Genomic DNA, 21,871 nt, shown 5'->3' with positions numbered 1-21,871 from the left:
CTTGTTTTTTGCTCCGGTGTCATATTAGCACAGACTCTGCTTTGCCTAGAATCACTTTAGCATTAAGCATGTAAGGGTTTGATTGTGGCGAGCTGCCAGTTCATGCTAATCATGATAAAGTTACTGTCTAAGTGATTTAGCCTTCTTGTTTGTAGAGCTTTTGTCTGGACAGTTAAAGGAAAAAAAAACTCTTACGTATAATTGGTTTTAAACAATTGTTCCAAAGAAATAATTCTGTGATATAAAAACTTCTTGGGAAGAGAGCACGATCATTAGTCTTATAATTAAAGATCATTGGCTTAATCTCAGAGTTCAACTGTTATTTTAAACTGAAAACATACGATAATTAAATATAAATATGAACAGTATGTATAAAGCAATAACATGCCATAACTACTATATAGAATATTGTGTTTTCTGTTTGCTAACAGGATGATGAAGAGGGAATATGGGCTTGATGAGGGCTATCCTTGGGAACCTGCATCTCTTTGGCGGCTGTAAGTTTTTACATCTTCTACTAATTGTAGATTTAATTGTTACTGCCCTGGAGCATTATATAATTTCCAGACAGTTCACCAAAGCTTTATAAGGGTGTAACAAGAAATTCAAATGCCATAATATTTCTCGTCAAAGAGGAGTCTGACTGTCCTGTTGCTGTCAGCATGCGACTTAGGTTTAAGCTGTTATCATGAATCCTGGATATGAAGGTGAGTGTTTTAGGCTTAAGACCCTGTAACTTATCTTTGAGAATGTTATTCTATATTGAAGTGGTAAAAATAGTAGTTCTTAAATTGCTGCCCTGTTGCATTGGCAGGGTGGACTACAAACAAATGGCTGTAAGACTGGCCAGCAACATTGGGTATGATAGAAACTTCAACATGTGAATTAGTCAAACCTGGACTGAAATTATTCTACAGTAATTACAGATTATATAAGGTGCAATTTATGTAAATGTTATTCTATTGCTAAAAAAAGCAATGGGGAATCTTAGTTTTCCCTAAGATGATGCTAAACTTTTATTACATCTTGTTCTTGTGAACTCAGTAATACAGTGTGTCATCTCATCCTGGCAGTTTAACCCCTAATGGTGCAAACCATTAGGGGGGTTTGCACAACAACCTTTTCCAAATGGCTTGAGTTGCCATTAACAGGAAACACTGATAGAACCACCCTATTTGACGTATACCTGAGCCTGACAGAGCAAAGTGTAACAGAACCCAACTCCGTTTCCACTGCTTGTGAATTTCAGTCGACTAAAAAGCATTGGTTTATTTTGAGGTTTATAGGTTCTTTTTGTGAAGTGCTCATATGCTGGTTGCACAGCCATGTGGTGCATGCACTCTGTGGCCATATAGGTAACTGTGTGGTTAGACCTATACACACCCCTACTGCCTAAAGCGAGCACACCAAAGCCCATAGGTGATAAAAATGACACGATGAGAAAAACCAGAGATGGGCCAGTCTGTCTTTCTGCACTTAGCCTTTTCAGTCTTAATAAAATTTTAACGCACTACGCCACCCCTTTGTGTGCCAGTGTGTGGGGTAGTTAATTGCGGTACAACACAGAAATGTTATGAGGATTTTTTTTCTACTTAAGGCTGCAAGCTAAGAATGCATAAAATGAAGAATGCTGAGTCATAAATTATAATTCCGGTTTTCGGGTTTTATATCGAAGCCCCCTATTGGCTCAGGATGACTTTAAATGGGGGCATGCAAAAAATGTGCTGGGGGCTAAGGGTTTCCTTAAAGCTAATGTATATATGTTTAAGTCAATGAGACATAAAAAAAACTACTTGGAGACATTTAAATATGGCTATATAAATGTATATGTGTGGGCAAGAGACGCAGGATGGAAAGGGGCCAAAAAGGGAAGGGGCACTTGTGGGAACCAGAGAGAAAACCAGGCAGTGTGGTACGGTCATAGTTTCCAGTTGATCTCTTTATACTCATCCAGTAATCCACAGGTGGACCATCAGAAGCATGTTGCACTTCTCCCAATAATTTCACTCTTAGGATTAAGAGTTATATAATGTGTGTGCAGGCAAATAGTTTATCTTCCTCCATTACAGTTTTCTAGTCAGCTGTGATGTTTGCCCATGCATTGTAAGTGGGCCTGTGTTTAAAAAAGTGTTGGTGAGCTATACTGGGTTGGAGCAGGCTACATTGCATATAATCCAGTCCATGTGTGTTGAGAATGCAGCAGTGTCAAGATTCACTGTAATGAAACAGACCACACTGCTCCCTCTCTCCCTCACTTTCCATCTCTTCACATTTTTCCATCACTCCTTTTCTTTCCACCTTTCTTAGCTCTAACTTATATCCCTTAAGGTATGCCTGGACCTCTAACTAGCCTACCAGTTCAGTACCTTCTATCAGATATATCAACTTGGGGTATGCAGTTAGTCAGTTGGGTATGTGTGTTTATATTAGAACCTCTTATCCCTTTCTAATAGAATAAGCCCAGCACATTAGCTTTTTAGTAGAGAGCGGTATTGTGGCTAGCAATATCAGTGCTGCTCATCTATCCGATTCTGTTATTCTGGCAGCATGCAACACGAGTGCCGCTAGAGTGTAGAGCTATCCTTTATGGCAGAACAGATGGGAGCCATTCAGAATTATGTAGCTACAGTGCAATAAGGCCGTACCTAATTCCTATATCCTGTCCCTGAGTGAGCCCTCCCTAATATGAGCAAACAGAGATGACAGCACAGATAGACAAATAGCTGAGAATCTACGTCTCTGATAGATTTGACTTCTGTTTCTAAATGACAACCATGAGTCCCACTGCAAGGCAGTAATGTGATTTTCTTATAAACCTTTAAGGAGTAAGTTTCAGTTTGTATTGGTTGTATTGGATACGTAACTCTTATTGGCTTATTTTGGTTATTTATGTCCTGTTCTAATACACTCGTGTTGTTTACCTGCTAGCCTCCCCCTCTCTAAAGAAATAAGAATGTCCTTTTAGAGACACAGTACAGTAGAAGAGTGGGGGGTTGAGGAAAATAGTAATGAGGGTGTGAGACCAAAAAAGTAAAGTTGTCTGAATAGCATTTGTGGAAGCTTTGTGCTTTTATTCCAGCATACATTTATTTGTACTATGCACAAGAAGCTGGGACAGCAATATTTTGGTGAATACAAGAGTTTACATGTGGACATGCATGTACAAGCAGGAGAGGGTAAGTTCTTACTCAGATTAAAACAAGAAAAAAAATTGTTTTAATTTAGCCAAGCGATGTTTGCCAAAAAACTGAATGAGGGTTTTTTCTTTGTATTTGAATGAGTAACCTGCTCTTGTCAATAAACAGTCCACTATAAAATACCATATACAGCACCAAAATTTCAATATCTTATCATTTTAGATTTGTTTCCTTCACTAATGGACAATAGTAGCTCCTAAAGTTGACGTCGGAACCCCAACTGGAGACACATGTCAACAAGTGCAGGATGTTAAGATCCTCTTCAGAAATTAAACAGAAAACATGAATGGTAAAGAATATCCATGCTGTAAATTCTGTAATTCATTTTATTTATTAGCAACAATTCACAACAAATGTCATCTCAAGGCACTTTACAAGGAAAGATCCATTTTATATACAGAAATATATTCAAATAAGTCTAATAAGATAGATTATGATTATATTGCACACTTATTTTTATTTTACTTTTACTTCAGCAGTTAAGATGTTTTAGATGTTTTAGAACCAGTTCTCATTTACAAACACTACATGGCTATACACACTTTCCAATTCACTCCCATTTAGTCAGACTTTATCTGCCCCAGTTCATTTGTAGCCAACCAGTCCATGCATTCACCTCAACAAGCTTCCATTAACCAAAATCATTAATTAATTAAACAAAAACACAGTACAAATACAACAAAATATAACTACCATAATAAAAACATTTAGGCCTTGTCAAATTTCAACAGCCTAATGGCAGAAGGAATAAAATACTTAGAGTGGCATTTAGTTCTTGACCTGAGCACAATGTTCTGAATACCATAGGAAAAATTCCCCTAAAAGAACATGATTAGGTTGGCTGATACAAGGCCATTAGACTAAACGTTGTACAACTAACAAAACCCAGCTTAGGTCACTGACTTTGCAGCAATCCCTCCTCCAGAGTAAGCATGTGGCGGCAGTGGAAAGGGAGAGATCTCCAGCAGAACATGACTGAGTATGAGCAGCCATCTGCTGTGACCGGCTGGTGATAGAAAAGAAAGAGCAGATACAAAAATGCAGAATGCAGAAGTCACATGTTAAAGAAAGAGTAAAAGAAAAACAACCAAACAAAAATACCCAACCAGAATACACATATATCTACATCTCAAAAAATTTGAATACTAAATATGAATATTTAAAAAGGTGAATAATTTTGTCACTTATTTTAGAAAGTGAAACTCATGATATAGATTCATTAAACATAGAGAATAAAATAATAATAATACATGAAATATTACAAGTCTTTATTTCTTGTATTTTTCATGATTATGGCTTACAGATAATGAAAACCCTCCCGGCCAGGGTTCTTTCTGTATGGAGTTTCCATGTTCTCCCTGTGCATGCGTTCTCTCTAAGTTGCCGTTAGGTGTGAATTAGTGTGCGCATGGTTGTTTGTCCTGTATGTCTCTGTGTTACCCTGCGATGGATTAGTGTCCTGTCTAGGGTGTACCTTCGCCCGTAGACTGCTGGAGATAGGCACCAGCTCCCCGAGACCCACTATGGAATAAGCGGTATAGAAGATGAATGAATTCCAAACACCAGCAAAGGTTTCTTGAGCCTCTTAATTGAGCCTCTCTCAATCTGACTGAGAGACAATCATTGACACCCTCTACAAGGAGGGTAAGTCACGGAAGGTCATTGCTGTGTTCTGATGTATGATGGAGCTTTATCATTAAGGGCTTTATATGTGAGGAGGAGAATTTTAAATTCTATTCTGGATTTAACAGGGAGCCAATGACGGGAAGCTAAAATAGGAGAAATATGATCTCTCCTTTTAGTTTTCAACAGAACTCCTGCTGCAGCATTTTGGATCAGCTGAAGGCTTTTTACTGCATTTTGTGGACATCCTGATAGTAACGAATTACAATAGTCCAGCCTTGAAGTAACAAATGCATGGACTAGTTTTTCTGCATCTCTCCTGGACAGGATATTTCTAAATTTGGCAATGTTCAGGAGTGAAAGAAGAAAATCCTAGAAACCTGTTTAATATGGGATTTAAATGACATGTCCTGGTCACGTTTAATGCCATCCAGGTTAAGCAATTGACTAAGCAGTTTCTTTTTCAAAAACTCTGGTCGTGCTTCATTCTGCTGACAAGCTGTATGGAGATCTATCTATCTATCTATCTATCTATCTATCTATCTATCTATCTATCTATCTATCTATCTATCTATCTATCTATCTATCTATCTATCTATCTATCTATCTATCTATCTATCTATCTATCTATCTATCTATCTATCTATCTATCTATCTATCTATCTATCTATCTATCTATCTATCTATCTATCTATCTATCTATCTATCTATCTATCTATCTATCTATCTATCTATCTATCTATCTATCTATCTATCTATCTATCTATCTATCTATCTATCTATCTATCTATCTATCTATCTATCTATGTCATACACTGCTCAATAAATAGAGTATCACTGAAAAACACACAACTTAATTTGAAAAAAAAATAAATCATGCTGGTGACATGCGTAAAGGTCGGGCATTATCATGCAACAGGAGGAATTCAGGATCCACTACACCATCGGAGGGTCTAAGGATTTCATCCCGATGGATAATGGCAGTCGGGTTCCATCATTTATACTGTATAGGTCTGTGTCCCTCCATAGATATGCCTCCCCAGACCAACACTGTCCCACCACCAAACCAATGCTGAACAATGTTGCAGGCAGCATAACGTTCACTACAACTTCTTCACACCCTTTCATGTTTGTCACATGAGTTCAGAGTGAACCTGCTCTCATCTTTGAAAAGAACAGGGCACCCGTGCTCAACCTGCCAATTCCAGTGTTGTGTGGAACCTCTGTAGGCTCCAGGTATTGCCTCATGATACCAGTAATGATACTGACCCTGGTCAAATACTGAAAAGCTGTCAAAACAATTGAGGAGGGAAAAATGTCTATGGCCTCCACCTGCAAAACCATTACTATTTTTTGTGGATGTCTCATTGTTTCCCCTTTTTGTGCACCTGTTATTTTCATTAACACCAACACAGTGGACACTGATTAACAACCCCTTTCTACTACTTAACTGAGCAGATCAATATTCCAGGAGTTTAACTGACACCATCCCTTCATTGCATTGCCTTAAATCAATTTCACGTACCAAATACCAACTTTCCAAATTCTTATCCTACCCCTAATGCAAATCTAACTGTAAAAGATTACAGTTTGTATTTGGCCAACAGATACATCATAAAATTACATTATTAGGAATTCTGCCTTTAAATGAAAGTCAGATTCTTATAATGTGGCAGTACAATCAGGCTTTGCACAGCTGTTAAACAGACTTTTTTTTTTTCAGTCTAGATTTTAATGTAAGATTTAATACCAGTTAAGATGAGAATTAGACTAGAATAAAATCCACACCAAAATCAGTTCCAGGTGATGTGATATTATTAAGTATTTGACTTGACTTCAATGTGAATTCAGCCTTTTTAAAACAAATATTAACTGATTAGTAGTACTACTTTTGCTCCTGTCCTGTCAAAAAAAACATTTTTGACTAAATGTTTTTCAGTGCATTATATTGATAATTCAGTGAAATGTCAGTAAACGGATAAAGAGAAATTAGCTTGGAAGCTCTGTCCCTTTTTTCAATATAATTTCAAATAGTAACAACATCTGAGTTTTAATCAATAGTCAGTCAGTCAGTCATTTTCTACCGCTTAATCCATAGTGGGTCGCAGGGGAGCTGGTGCCTATCTCCAGCAATCTATGGGCGAGAGGCGGGGTACACCCTGGACAGGTCGCCAGTCCATCGCAGGGCAACACACAAACAACCATGCACACACTCATTCATACACCTAAGGGCAATTTAGAGTGACCAATTAACCTAACAGGCATGTCTTTGGACTGTGGGAGGAAGCTGGAGTACCCGGTGAGAACCCACGCATGTATGGGGAGAACATGCAAACTCCATGCAGAAAGACCCCCGATTGGAAATCAAACCAAGGACCTTCTTGCTGCAAGGCAACAGTGCTACCAACTGCGCCACCGTGCAGCCCCTTAATCAATAGTACGGTTGTAAAATATTTTAAGTAAAGTTATCTAAGGTTGCAGTGCTACTTTTTTTTTTTTCATCTGCCAGGTTGAATGTCGTAAACAGCAATTACACCACACATTAATTACTGCAAGCTTACCGAACAAGTTTTTTTATTTGCTTTAAAAAATATTACCTACTTTAAAACTAAGCCAGTGACTTTTAATTGTTGATTTTACCTTTAGTAAACATTGAAGACTTCATGCAAGACAACGTAGACCTTTGATCTTTGTCTTTAAAGGAGTACTATTAATCATCAGACTTTTAGGCAGGAACTGAACATGTAACAGCTAAACCCAAATAGGAACAATAATGTTTGGAGGCAAGATTTTTTTTAATGTAAGTTTTTAAAGGTAGTTAGTTTTCTAAATAAAAATATTTGATATAATTCCATAATTATTTGATCAACTTTAACTTGTTCTGGCTGTAGTCCACTAGCTGGAGCTTCGCCAAACCCCAAAATATGTGCCCTTCCTTTGTCGTTTTTGTTTGTACGTCTGGTGTTGGGTAAAGGCATCCCGTGCCATGTGTCTTTGGTAATCAGTAAACCATGACTTAAAGGTCAGAAGAGGCGTCTGATCGAGGCCATCCTTCAGCCAGCTGTCAGCGTCATCAGTCCGTGAAGTCAAAGGTTGTTCCACCAGTTGAACATGAGTGAAGAAAAGTCATTAACTCCGCAACACCTGAGTAGTGACCCTAGAGCGTACTACGTGTCAGATCTATTTCGGTGCATACTGACAAAAGCTTTTATCGGTTTTATAAATTGACAGCCAAAGTAAATCATCTATGTTAAAATGCTGAGGAGACCAGAGGCAACCAAAAAGGCAAGTTTGCTCTGGTGTAGGGAATTAGGTGCTCTGCAAAACATCCAATATTGAAGCTTAGTCCAAGTCATGGCCTCTGTTAGAAATAGTGGCATCATGATTAATTTGGTCAAAACATATTGCTTTTTAAAAGCCATGCACAATGTTTTTAACAGGTATTCAAGGTCAATGACAGTTAGTTTGTCATTATTATCATAGAATGCTGTATACACAGGATCCAGAGACGCTGTGAGACAGAAAGGTATAGAAGTCGACAAGATGATGAGAAAGGGAAGGTACAACTGACACCTTTTATGAGGCATGCAAGTGTATGCGTGTTTTCTCTTTTTGCCGGTTTTCTTGAAGTTGTGACAGGGAAAGCAGAGTGAAACACATCATGCACGGAACATAAAGCATTTTGTCTGAGTAAGCATCATTTTCCCCTCCCACAACACCCTCATTACACACGCGACATCGTGGCCACACATAGAACAAGCTGGGCAAACATACAAAAATGTAGCTGTACTTTATTGGTTTTGTGATTCTGTGATTGCAAGTAAATCCTTGCTCATCAGTTGCCTATCCATCCATTGAGAGTTTGCATGTGCGTGCTGCTCAACTAATCAAACGGAATCCGCAAATTCCTGTGTGGGAGGACCCAAGTAACACAACCTAAATAAAGGAGGATCAGGAGAGATTTGCAGTATATTGTATTTGTCCCACCTCTTCCGTCACCCACGTTATAGTAATGTCACTGCCTAAATTATGCATTATATCGGTAGAAATTGGAAGTGTGTCCAAATAATTTATATTATTGCATTATAGTGTCCCTTAATCAAATCACCAGCAAAATTTAATTTGCCCCACAACAGCTGATGGTGGCTTGAGTCACCAGTTATGATGTCAAGTGCGCCAAGATTTATTTATATATATATTTGGGCATTTTTTCTCATACTGGTGAGTTGCTGAGGAATTATTGAGGTAATATTATCTTCATTCAAAAACTGATGCATGACTTTTGATAAAGTGATCAACTGAAAACCTAAACAAATTTAGGATAAACACATGTGCGTGTCCTGCTGGTGAGATTGTGGAAAAACAATCTTTTCATTATTTATGATTTTAATGTTAACAAATTAACTATAACTTTACCTCAACTTTTTTGTAATCAGCGGTTTTTGGATACAAGGTAATTTGTTTTTCTCATCAGTGCTGAGCAAGTTGACCACCTTTGTCTGTCATGATCTGAAGAACTTTGGTTTTGTTTTTGTCACTTGGATTTTGAGTAATGTATCATTCGATATTATTCAATCATTATACAATCTTACAAGCCTCACCGAATGCATATACTAATTTACTAAATATCACTGCAGACATAAGACAGCCAAATCCTTTTCTCTAGTAATTTTTGCATAATTCAAGTGCTTCTCCTAAAAGTCTCTCTATAGCCATTCTATACCTAATGAAACTTTTAAGTTTACTACAATACCTTAGGAGTCTTCAGAGGTTTAACATTTTGAGAAAATGATAGCTCCACTCATGAACATATTAATTTGATACCATTAGTACTTTTTATTTACATGGAAAAATCAAAAAATCTGATTGATGTATTTCAGTTAAAATACATTTGATTTCAGACCTGCAAAATAAAAATACATACAGCAAACACAGTCACATTATAAACCGTTCAAAACAACCTTCTCTTTGAATGATTAACTATTGGTTCTCAGTCATGAGTTCATTTGGTTTATATTTCATTAACTATCACTGTCAAAACAGTCTTTTAACTAATCAAGAAAAGATATGATCATGTATTTTGGTTCAGCAAAATTTGTTAAATGTAAATCCAATATTGAAGTATTCTGAACATTAAAAGATTGTAAGTTATGCATTAGCTAAATAATGTATGTATGTATTGTACTTTTTACAGGGTGGTAAGAACATTTTAGAATATTTTGTGTCACTTGTGCATATCTACCAGAGTAATATCAAGTATGGTCCCTAGATTAGTGTCTCAGCTTCATGTTGTTTATTATAAAAATGACTTATCTTGACTGAACTGGCATGATAATTTATTGTATAATATGGTTTTACAATATTATTAAAACCCTAAAGGTTGTGGTATGTCTTTGAGTTGGAATCCTTTTACTGAACTGTCTCATCTTTTTCTTTCTGTCTGAACATGCCAGGTGCATTTCAGTCTGTGTGTGTAAACTTCTCTTTCCTCTTGGTGTTCTCGGTGTAAGCCAGACCACAGTCATAAATCAGTACACCTCAGACTGTCGTTATTTTTCCCCTCTCTGGTCCTTTCTTTTCTTCTTTGCTTTATGTTGCATCACTTTTCTATATCATTTCTTCAATTCTCATTGCTACAAGATATGTTGTAATGCTCAAGTCAAATTGGGAAACAGATTTATCAATACATTTTCTGCATGCAGCTTGATGTGTAGCTGAATGTTCTGTGTGTGGGTAATTGAGAGATCAAGAAAGAGAGAAAGAAATAGATAGATTCTGGCAGGATTAAAAGGGTGTTTTCTAAGCTTATGTGGATGGCAACACACAAAAGCCTTTCCCTCAGGAGAAACCTGCACCTGGGGAGGCACTTTAAGTGTCTCCATGCACTTCTGCATGTGTGTGCCTGCGTATGAAATGGAGATCAAAATAATTGCTCTTCGGGAACTCTCAGTGGGACAATCTGGAGGTCAGATTCCTTGTTCAAACTGGATTACCTTCTAAAGGAAAAGTCTGAATCTCCACAAAGCCACGCTGATAGAGTGAGGCATTAGGATTTGGAGACAGAGAAAAGCGAATCACCGTCTTTTCATTTTAAAGCCGTAATTTTCTTCAGACTTCCTGTGCTCTGCTTGCCCTTTTTCTGTGTAGCACTCACTTCAAAGTACACTAAAACAACCACACATCCCGAAGGCTCGGTTAAGGCCTCTTTTGCTACCTAACCTGTGTTTTTAACATGCAGACCCACCCCTAGGCTGACAGTCCGAGACGTGCCTGCTGGTTCGAGGTAGATATTCACAGGTAGAAAAAAAATGAGGTTGGAATGTTGGAGTGATGGGGTTTTCCTTTGACTAGAGAACTGAAGCTTTATTATGTGAACATTCACAAAGAAATATATTATACCCTACCACATTTCGCACAGCCCATTTGATACCTAAAGTCGGGCACCACTGCAAACGCTGTCACACATGTTCTTAGACCAGCTAATGTAAAACAAGCATTTATGATCAAGATTGACACCTTAGGAAACACTGTGGTGGTGAAATGACACCAAATGTATTTGAATAGGTAATAGCAGAGGGAGTCTTATGATTTTCCCTACCTATTATAGAAAAGCCTGAGCTGCTATCAGAATCCCTTGTAGAACTGAACAGAAAACCTTACATGAATTGTATTTGTTTCCTCGTACTATAAAACATCAGAGGGCAGATTCAGCAGAGACGAGTGCCATCTTGTTACCATAGTAACCTTTGGACTGCCTCTGACATTAATAAACTGACCACCTTTTAGGGCTTGTATTACAGTGGGCTGTAGTTAATTTGCAACACTATCCAAAAAAGCTCTCAAAGGTGGTTTGGAAGCTTTAAAAAGGAAAATGTTATTTGTTGACATGTATGTCAGAAAGAATAGCATCCTGATAATTCAGTAACTTGCTGCACAGGTGTATCCTGAATCAACAACACATGCATAAAAAAGTTAAATTATCTTATGTATTTAATTCGATAATGAAACTTATTGTTTATATAAGATTCATTGCACACATTGATCTATTCCAGGCATTTTATTATGTAATTTCTATGATTAAGGCTCATAGCTAATGAAAACCCAAAATTCAGTTTCTCAGAAAGTTTTGAGTACTACATATAAAAAGATTTTTTAAAACATAAATGTTGGCGTACTGTACAGAATATGCACTCAATATACAGTTCGAGCTCCTTTTGTATAAACTACTGAGTCAATACCTTGTGGCATGGAGGCAATCAGCTTGTGGCACTGCTAAATTGCTTTCAGCTTGATGTTTTTGTACATTGTCAGGTCTGGTGTCTCTCTTCTTTGTCCTGATAATATGTAATTGGAGTGAAAGGAGGTACATTTCTTGCTTCAGACTCTGGGACTTTGATTTCCAAATGAGATGCGAAGTTTTACTTTTATCTAAAAGGTCAGTCCAGCCTTCTTTTTCTCCTCTGGTAAAATTATTCTGCATGGAATCTGGTTCCGATGTGGCTTAACACAAGGAATATGACAGTTATACCACATGTCCTGAAAAGTCTGGATATGATGACTCTTGAAGCTTTCACTTCAGAGTCAGTCCTAGTGTCATGATTGGACCTTAAACTCTTGAATAGGATCTGCTTCACAAATTTCTTAAATCTGCAGTTATGCCTCTTGATTGTGCACATCTTTCTACAATACTTTATGTGATTTTGCATTCAGCAAACTTTGAAACAGCCAGCGTCTTTAGCAATGACATTTTGTGGCTAACACTCTTTATGTAGGGTCTGTTTGACAAGTTTCTAGTCAGCAATATTCCCGATGATTAAAATTTATTTACTGGTTTTATGGAATATTCAAATTTTCTAAGAAACTGCATTTTGGGTTTTCATTAACTGTAATTAATAATGATTAAATTAGAAATAAAAATAGCATAAACACTTTTCTGTGTGTATTGAATTTATGTTTTACTTTTTTATTTGGATTCCTGAAAATAACTTTTTGTTGATATTATGCACTTAAAGCAATGACATTTTCTGTTTTGAACAATAGTATTAGGTAAAAAAATGAAAATGTGTCTTGGTTATAGTGCTATAGAGTACCCATATGACATGGCTAGTAAAAAGAGTCTCAGATTTAAAATAAAATTCTCCTTTAAGCTCCCCAAAATTTATAACCTCTAAAGGCCTGAGTGAAACTCTGTCCAACTAATCTTGGCTTGTTTGGGTAAGTAGGGAGTTTTCAGCCAGGTTGTGTTTTCCAGTGAAACCTTAGAATTGGATGCCAGAGCAGCCATGCTGTCTGTCACCAGATCGGCTCAGACAAGCAGATTAGCGTGTAGTTTCTTAGTTTGTCCAGCACATCTAACTGTAAGTGACTTATGTATTCATCAAACCATTGGGTCAGGATGCTTTAAATGTGTGGCTGTTTCACACTTTTTCACTCTGTAAAAGAGGAAAGTGACAAAAAAGGAACAACAATACAATTTTTTCATTTTCTTCTTGGTTTCTCCTATCTGGGCCTGTGGAAAAGCCGTGCTTGTAAGATGACATTCAGAACAGGATTAAAGCCTGTGTAAGACTCTCCTCAGCTTACACCACCACTGCCAAAAGGGAATATATGCAACCACATGCAACCTTGTCTGCCTCATCCAGCACATATGTAGGAAACAATAAATGTTTTTTGTACACTCATACACATTCAAAAGTTCTTCACACTCTTTACACATTCCTTATTTGCCTTAACGCTTCATATATTTGCATGTATAGGTGTGTGTGTGTGCTTTATGCACATTTTTATTTGTTGGCGCTTTAGAGGATTGTTACTGGATCACTTTCTGCTTGGTCATGATAGGGATCCTTTGCTGATTAGGCTTTCACTTTGAGATGTTGCTTTAAATCAGCCTTTCTCTGTCATTGCTTTTCCAGCTTTCTTTTGTCTTTTCTTCTCTTGCTTCATCATCAAATCTCCAGGAGTGCCTCTGGCGGTGTTTTTGATGTGAATGTGTTTGACTGACTAAAACAGAACCAGCAGTGCATTGCTCTGTGTTTCTGCCAAATGGGCAATGCTCAGTGCAGAGATGGATGCCCACAGTGTCCTTGGAAGATTTGGAATATGTTATCTGCAATATGTTGAAACGTGTGGCATGAATTTGTATTCAGCACACTATATTATAATACCCCAAAATAAAGTCTAGTGCAACCAGTTGCCTTTAGAAGTCATTTTCTTATTGATGTGTGTATTTTAATCACAGTGTCAATACAGCTTTTTGTTGAAGGCCTCAGAGTTCAATGAACAAACTGCGTCATTAAAAAACGAAAGGTCAGGGATTAAGCTGTGAAGAAGTCCAAGTTATATATAGTTAGATTATAAAACAAATTTTCAACTTTGAACACCTTAATCTTTCATCTTTCATCAAAAAATACTAAGGCAAAATTACAAAGCTAAACACACACCTAAACACATCCACCTAAACTTGCAGGACAAGTAAGAAGAATGCTAATCAGAGAAGCCACCAAGAGCTCCATGGTAACTTTGGAGCAGCTGCAAAGATCTACTGCTCAATTTCAAGTGTCTGTGGAAAGGACAACTATGGTATGCACACACCCCAAATATAACTTTTACGCTGTGGCAGAAAGAAAACCATGTTGGGAAAAAAAGCAATAAGAAGTTGTCTTAAGCATACAGCCAGAACTACAATAGAATAGTACAGGTGAAGTATATGCATGAGGGACAAATGGAGTTCAAACGAAAATTCAGAATGAAAGACTCACCCTCGCCATCTCCACCGTCCAATGACTTCCCTGTGCGTCTTCCGGCCTTCCAATCAGCATCCTGTCCGCCTGATTCATCATCCAATCATCTTCCGACGCCTTGTTTTTATAGGACTTTCGGCTGTGTTCCTCCTCGCTTGTCAGCTGAGCTCATCCCTCCTCCACCACACCTCCACCATCTTCCTCCACATCTATTCTGGGTTCCTCGCTCCCTGGCCGCCAATCCACCACCAGTGTCGGATCAGGGGGAAGACATCTCTAAATCTAAGCCTTACAAATGTTAATCTTAGCTCATATCATTCATAGCATTGATGTCTTCCTCCCAGGTCAGAGCGCCAAAGATATAATAATGTAATTTCACATCATTAAAACGTTTCTAATTGCCAACCCTCTCTTTGTAAGTCTTTTCAGATTGAATTGCCTAGTCAAAGTCTACCTAAATCCAATTCAGGATGACTTGAAAACTGATGCTCACAGACAGGACCCATTTGAGTTGAGTTTATCTAGTTTGGGACAAAATTTCACATTTTAGATTTGCAAAGTTGATAGAAACATTCCCAAAAGATTTCCACCTGTAAATTTAATGAAAGGTGGTCCTAAAATATATTTATTCACTTATCTTAGAACAAATCAATAAAATGGCAGTGCAGAAGTGCTAAATGTGACACTAAACACAATATTAAACACTAAATGTATTTGAAAAATGTGGACAATTACTATTTGCATTCATTTGTGTAACAAATAAGTTTTTCTGTCTCAGGGTTTCATTCTACAAATTCAAATTCATTAGTCAACTGTAGCCTTTTCAAAAGGCTACAGTTGACTACAGTGACTGGAGGTAAGATGACTACATGATTTGAATGTTACTTTCTATTAATAAATGGAAACATAGTAAAAGTCAAACCAGTTCTTTGACAAGAACCATGTTATTCATGAAGCCTACAACAGCTGGCTGACAGAGCGAAAGAGAGCTACATGAACAAAAAAGACTTTTGTAACAATTCTTAACAGCAGTGTGGAGCATTGCTGGATAAAACAACACCAGTTACCAATAGGTGCCATTGCTCTACTCTAATATCGAATCCAAGATTAGACTAGGCTGTCAGAGTCTAGCAACCCTGCAGCCATGGGATTATCTCCACTACTGGGTGGTCTTCCTAATGCTTATCTCACACACAGATTGCTGCACCGTCACAGGTTGCTGCACCGTCATTTTAGGTGTCAGGATTAAAAATCTGGTTGGTTCACTGAGGTGTATCTTCAACAACTATCATAAGATACGTGTTTCAGTATATCAACGTACAACAGTTTTTTTTTTTGGTTTTTTTTTTCTGTATATGTGGTACTTGCTATTTACATATTGAGAAATTATGGCTAGTCAAGAGAAAGTCCAATCTATTTACATAGAAAATCAACAGACATCCAATGTTGACCAAAATGCTTTGCATATGTAGTTAGGCTTAAAATGACATTGGCAGAGGTTTGAGTAGTAGCTCAGCAACTAGCATTGCACGTGCTCACACTGATGTTTTATTTGCTCTTTGCTTTTGCTCACTGCCAGACAGGCAAATGTTTGTTTTACGCTCATGACACATACTGGAAACACACAAAGGCACAAACAGGCTGTCTTTACACGAGATGTCAATCACAATTCTTTGTGCAGCTGCTCAATCAGCTGCCAGAAGAAACTATTGAAATATTTATTGCATATGTTTGATCTGAGATTTTAATTAGCTTCCAGGTCATGTGCCTCAAAATATGTTTGGTAAGACTTAGATGCAATCACTTAGGAAAAAGACATGTTTTGTGTGGAAATTGGATACTTTTGTAGCCTATTTTCTCTCACTATTAATGTGTTTCTTTCTCACCTTGAACTCATCTGACTTACTTGAAACAAGGATATCAAACCTAGTGGAGGAGTCAACCTCCTGGTTGTGAGTCAAGTTTCAGACTTAAACACAATTTCACATTAAAGTCTCAAAAACAAAAAATTCGGACCTGACATGCTATTCAAAGACTGTAGACTTGACTTAGGCCCTGTTCACATGACAAGGTCTTCTGGTGAAAACAGAAAAGTTTTGTTGTGTTATTACTTTCCATTTACACAATAGTGTACATTTTCTCTGAAAATGGCACCATTTGAGAACGGGTTCCAGAGTGTAACAGTTTGAAAACATCCCTGTCTCTGCTGTCGTGTAGATGGTAAACATTTTATCTTTCTTATCACCATCTTTCTTATCACTTATCTTGAATTTCTAAGAACATACTTCCAACTAGTTGCGGGGCAGGGGAATTAAACCATTTTGACGTCTCTATTAATTGTTGTCATGTAGACGTGTTAACAGAAATGAAAAAAAAATTCCCATTTTCAATGGAGCATTGTCGGGTAAATAGGGACTTAGACTAATGTTATTGGACTCGAGTCCAAATAAGATTATTTTGCTCATGTATTTAGGACTGAAAACAAGCCACAATGTAAGTTACAGACCCCAGCTGTGACTAATGATGCATTGCAGGACTGTATCCTCCAGTGAAAATGTGCTCTTCATTTATTGACCAGCAATATTTTTGGACTGTGGACAATTATTGGCACATGTCAATGTGTCCATGTTAACTGAGGATTCATAATATTGACAACACTAATGTCGCTCAAACTGAACTGAACTGTATTAAATGATTACAGGTTGTTTCAGAACATAACAAATTTAACCTAGCCCGACATCTACTTCCCTCCCTGTTAAGATAGCTGTATCATTATGAAGATACTTCCCTTGTTAAAATTAAATAATTTTCTTTTCTGTTCATTCAGAAATCTCAAATTTATCATTATACTATGTTTTGCTCATTTTGTCAGTACTATGTTGGAATTTATAGTATAGCATGGAGCATTTTTTCTGTTAATGGTTGACAACAATGTAGATGAATGGAGGAAAACCTCTATTCAAGAACATTACAGTTTCTTGTTCAGCCATAGTGATGATGGAAAAAGTAGGGAACACCAGAACAATGCTGTATGTCAGCCTTTTTCAATGCTTGCTTTTCAGAAATTTTAATTACTCACTTAAAGCAAAATCTACAGCTCCCACTCATCCCTCTTTAACCCTTGATCAATGGTAATGAGAAAGAAATTGTGCTAATCCAGCTACCCATATCATTCAACCAGCCCCAAATGCAGTGTCAGTGTATACAAAAGAAGACATGCAAACAGACACTGGAGTTGTATTGAGGGGTGTGTTCCAAATGGGGTCATCCATTTTGGGGGAATAGACCGGCTGGGCTGCGCAATTCGTCATGTGCAGGTCAACAGATGTCGCAGCTTTGACGTCACCCGGGATTTTAAAACCTGCGGAAAATAAACTTTCGTTGCCATTTTACAGCGTGTCTCATGGGACGATGCAATGGAGGCGGATATCTGGAGAGAAAAAAGCTCACAGGCAAACATATACTCCACACGGCCATTCCCGGAAGAGCTTGAAAGCTGGAAATCTGTCTGATAGAAGAAGGTCAAAAGATTCATATACCAATCGATGACCTTGCTGACATTATGGCACAGGTGAAAACCCACTGAGGTTTTATTTCCTAGGATACCCCTTGTGATTCAGTTGACTAAAAGGATCTTCATATTTTCCCCATTTTGGACGGATGAGAAGTTTACAGTTTGTTCTTTTTTGTTTTTTGTTTTTGAGTTGATCATGGATGCGTGATCCCCCCTCGGTTTTCTTCAGACCTGACCCATCCTAAACCGGTGGAGAGAAGAAATCAACGCCAAAGTAATTTTGTTCTTTTTTTTATATTAAATTGCATAGGTGCAATTAGAGGTCTGGGCAGGATGAGGCATAGTTAAGGTGATTTAGAATCACCAGTTGGTAGTTAATCCAAGGTATTAACTTGTTGCATGCAAAACTTATTGAAGTGTTTTATGCTGAGCTGTTTTGATTTGCTGTGCAAGTGTGCTAAATCCTGTTGCGCAGATGCGGTCAGCTCTAGCGGTCAGCTCTCTGGGAGAGCTTTGACCAGATCCTGGGAGAGGTTGGAGATATAGAGTCCGAGTGGACCATGTTCTCCGCATCCATTGTCAATGCTGCTGCCCTTAGCTGTGGCCTTAAGTTCTGTGGTGCCTATTGCTATAGTAATCCCCAAACCCGCTGGTCGACAACGGCAGTAAGGGATGCTTTCAGCTGAAGAAGGAGTCTTATCAACTGTGGTTGGCTTGTGGGACTCCTGAGGCGGCTGACGGGTATCGTGAGGCCAAGCGTGCCGCAGCCCGGGCTGTGGCAGAGGTAAAATCTTAGGCCTGGGAGGAGTACCGGTTAGCCTCAAAGCGATTCTGGCAAACCGTCTGGCACCTCAGGAGGAGGTAGCAGTGTTTCGCCAAGACTGTTTACAGTGGGGGCGGGGAGCTGCTGACCTCGACTGGGGACATTACCGGGTGGTGGAAGGAGTACTTTGAGGATCTCCTCAATCCTGTTGTCACGCATTCCCAGGTGGAAGCAGAGGCTGGGGACTTGGGGTTGGACTCTTTCATCACCCAGGAGGAAGTCACCGAGGTGGTTAAAAAGCTCCATGGTGCCAGGGCTTCGGGGTTGTATAAGATCCGCGCTGAGTACCTCAAGTCTGATTGATGGTTGATACGCCTCATCAACATTGCGTGGCGGTCGGGGACAGTGTCTCTGGACTGGCAGACCGGGGTGGTGGCCCCACTTCATAAGAAGGGTGACCGGAGGGTGTGTTCCAACTATGAGGGGATCACACTCCTCAGCCTCCCTGGTAAGGCCAATGCTAGGGTATTGCAGAAGAGAGTCCAGCTGATAGTCAATACTCGAGGGTTCATGGGAGTTTGCCCAATCAGTCCATATGTGTTTGGTGGACCTGGAGAAGGCATTTGACTGTGGCGCTCTGGGTGCCCTGTGGGGGTTGATCCAGGAGAACGCAGCAGTGCCGGCACTAAGTTGGACCTGTTTCCGGTGCACGTTGGACTCCAGTAGGGCTGCCCTTTGTCACCGGTCCTGTTCATAACTTTTATGGACAGGATTTCTAGATGCAGCCAAGGGCCAGAGGGGGTCTGGTTTTGGGACCAATGGATTTCGTCTCCTCTTTCTGCAGATGACTTGATTCTGCTGGCCCCCTCTAGCCAAGACTTACAGCATGCACTGGGGTGATTCGCAGCCGAGTGTGAAGCGGCTGGGATGAAGATTAGCTCACCCAAGTCTGAGGCCATGGTTCTCGACCGGAAAAGGGTGGCTCGTCCTCTTCAGGTTGGAGGGGAGTTCCCGGCTCAAGTGGAGGAGTTCAAGTATCTTGGGGTCTTGTTCATGAGTGAGGGGAGAATGAATCGACAGAGGGATTGGTGCAGCTGCCGCAGTAATGGGGATGCTGTGCCAGTCTGATGTGGTGAAGAAAGAACTGAGCCGAAACGTGAAGCTCTTGACCGGTCGGTCTACGTTCCTACCCTCACCAATGACCATGAACTTTGGGTCATGACCGAAAGAACGAGATCCCAGATACTAGCAGCTGAAATGAGCTTCCTTTGTGGGTGGCTGGGCACTCCCTTAGAGATAGGGTGAGGAGCTCAGCCATTCGGGAGGGGCTTGGGGTAGAGCCACAGCTCCTCCACATCGAGAGGAGCCAGTTGAGGTGGCTCTGGCATCTATACTGGATGCCTCCTGGACGCCTTCCTTTGGAGGTGTTCCAGGCACGTCCCACTGGCAGGAGCCCCAGGGCCTCGACCCAGGACACGCTGGAGGGACGATGTCTCTCAGCTGGCCTGGGAACGCCTTGGGCGGAGGAAGTTCAAACCATCTCTTCCGTTGATTATGATGGGCAATGTGACATCGTTGGGAAACAAGTTGGCTGAATTCCAAGCCCTACAAAGGACCCAGCCAGAGTAGCGGGCATGCAGTATTATGTGTTTTACTGAGACATGGCTGCAGGATCATATTCAAAAATACTAAATGCAAATTATATATATATATATATATATGCAAAAGATATATATATATATAAATATATATATATATATATAAATATATATATATGTATATATATATATATATATATATATATATATATATATATATATATATATATATATATATATATATACATATATATATATATGCAAATATATATATATATATATAAATATATATATATATATATATATACATACATACACACAGGGGCAGACTAACTCCCACAGACTGCAGTAGCGATAGGTAAAGACAGACTCACCCCCTCCTTTTTTTTCTCAGATTGCCTGACACAGCAGTACAAAGACATGCAACAGGCTGCGTGCCGGTTCATTCCACTTAGAGGAACCAAGGGGGTCAAAACTGACTTAATAAAAGATTTTAAGGTGCTGTAAATTTTAAAATATGGTTAACGAAAAGCATATTTATTGTCATATTAGTGAGTTTAAAAGGGTTTATACATAGGATTGTGAACATAATTTCAGTTTATGTGATTTATGTACATAGTATTGCACCACAGCAGAAACATTTATTTTGTAGGTATTTAGTTGATAACGTGTGTAGATATCGTTTATTCAAGGTCTGCTCAATTTAACTTAGTCTTGGTGGTTTGCCTTAATTAGCTGGTGGTGCCCTGCAGGGATGGCATCAAATTCCCAGCCAGGATGTTTGTGTGTATACAGGGGTTGGACAATGAAACTGAAACACCTGTCATTTTAGTGTGGGAGGTTTTATGGCTAAATTGGACCAGCCTGGTAGCCAGTCTTCATTGATTGCATATTGCACCAGTAAGAGCAGAGTGTGAAGGTTCAATTAGCAGGGTAAGAGCACAGTTTTGCTCAAAATATTGAAATGCACACAACATTATGGGTGACATACCGGAGTTCAAAAGAGGACAAATTGTTGGTGCACGTCTTGCTGGCGCATCTGTGACCAAAACAGCAAGTCTTTGTGATGTATCAAGAGCCACGGTATCCAGGGTAATGTCAGCATACCACCAAGAAGTATAACTGTGGATGCAAGAGGAAGCTGTCTGAAAGGGATGTTCGGGTGCTAACCCGGATTGTATCCAAAAAACATAAAACCACGGCTGCCCAAATCATGGCAGAATTAAATGTGCACCTCAACTCTCCTGTTTCCACCAGAACTGTCCGTCGGGAGCTCCACAGGGTCAATATACACGGCCGGGCTGCTATAGCCAAACCTTTGGTCACTTATGCCAATGCCAAATGTCGGTTTCAATGGTGCAAGGAGTGCAAATCTTGGGCTGTGGACAATGTGAAGGAGGCCCTACACCATACTAATAAATAATTTTTTTTTT

At 39.1% G+C, this 21,871-nt stretch overlaps 1 protein-coding gene across 1 annotated transcript in view; it reads left to right on the top strand.

Moving 5' to 3' along the window:
- The window catches only part of LOC124867204 (ERC protein 2-like), a 263,676-nt gene that overhangs the window by 190,158 nt on the left and 51,647 nt on the right, over positions 1-21,871 (top strand). The window contains exon 20 of the mRNA XM_047363523.1: positions 432-497. Coding sequence (XP_047219479.1) covers positions 432-458 — 27 coding nt within the window. The 3' untranslated portion in view covers positions 459-497. The remainder of the gene's footprint in view (positions 1-431; positions 498-21,871) is intronic.

This window comes from Girardinichthys multiradiatus, chromosome 1 (assembly GCF_021462225.1).
Source record: "Girardinichthys multiradiatus isolate DD_20200921_A chromosome 1, DD_fGirMul_XY1, whole genome shotgun sequence".
NCBI lineage: Eukaryota > Metazoa > Chordata > Actinopteri > Cyprinodontiformes > Goodeidae > Girardinichthys > Girardinichthys multiradiatus.
This window is presented reverse-complemented; position numbering and strand designations above follow the sequence as displayed.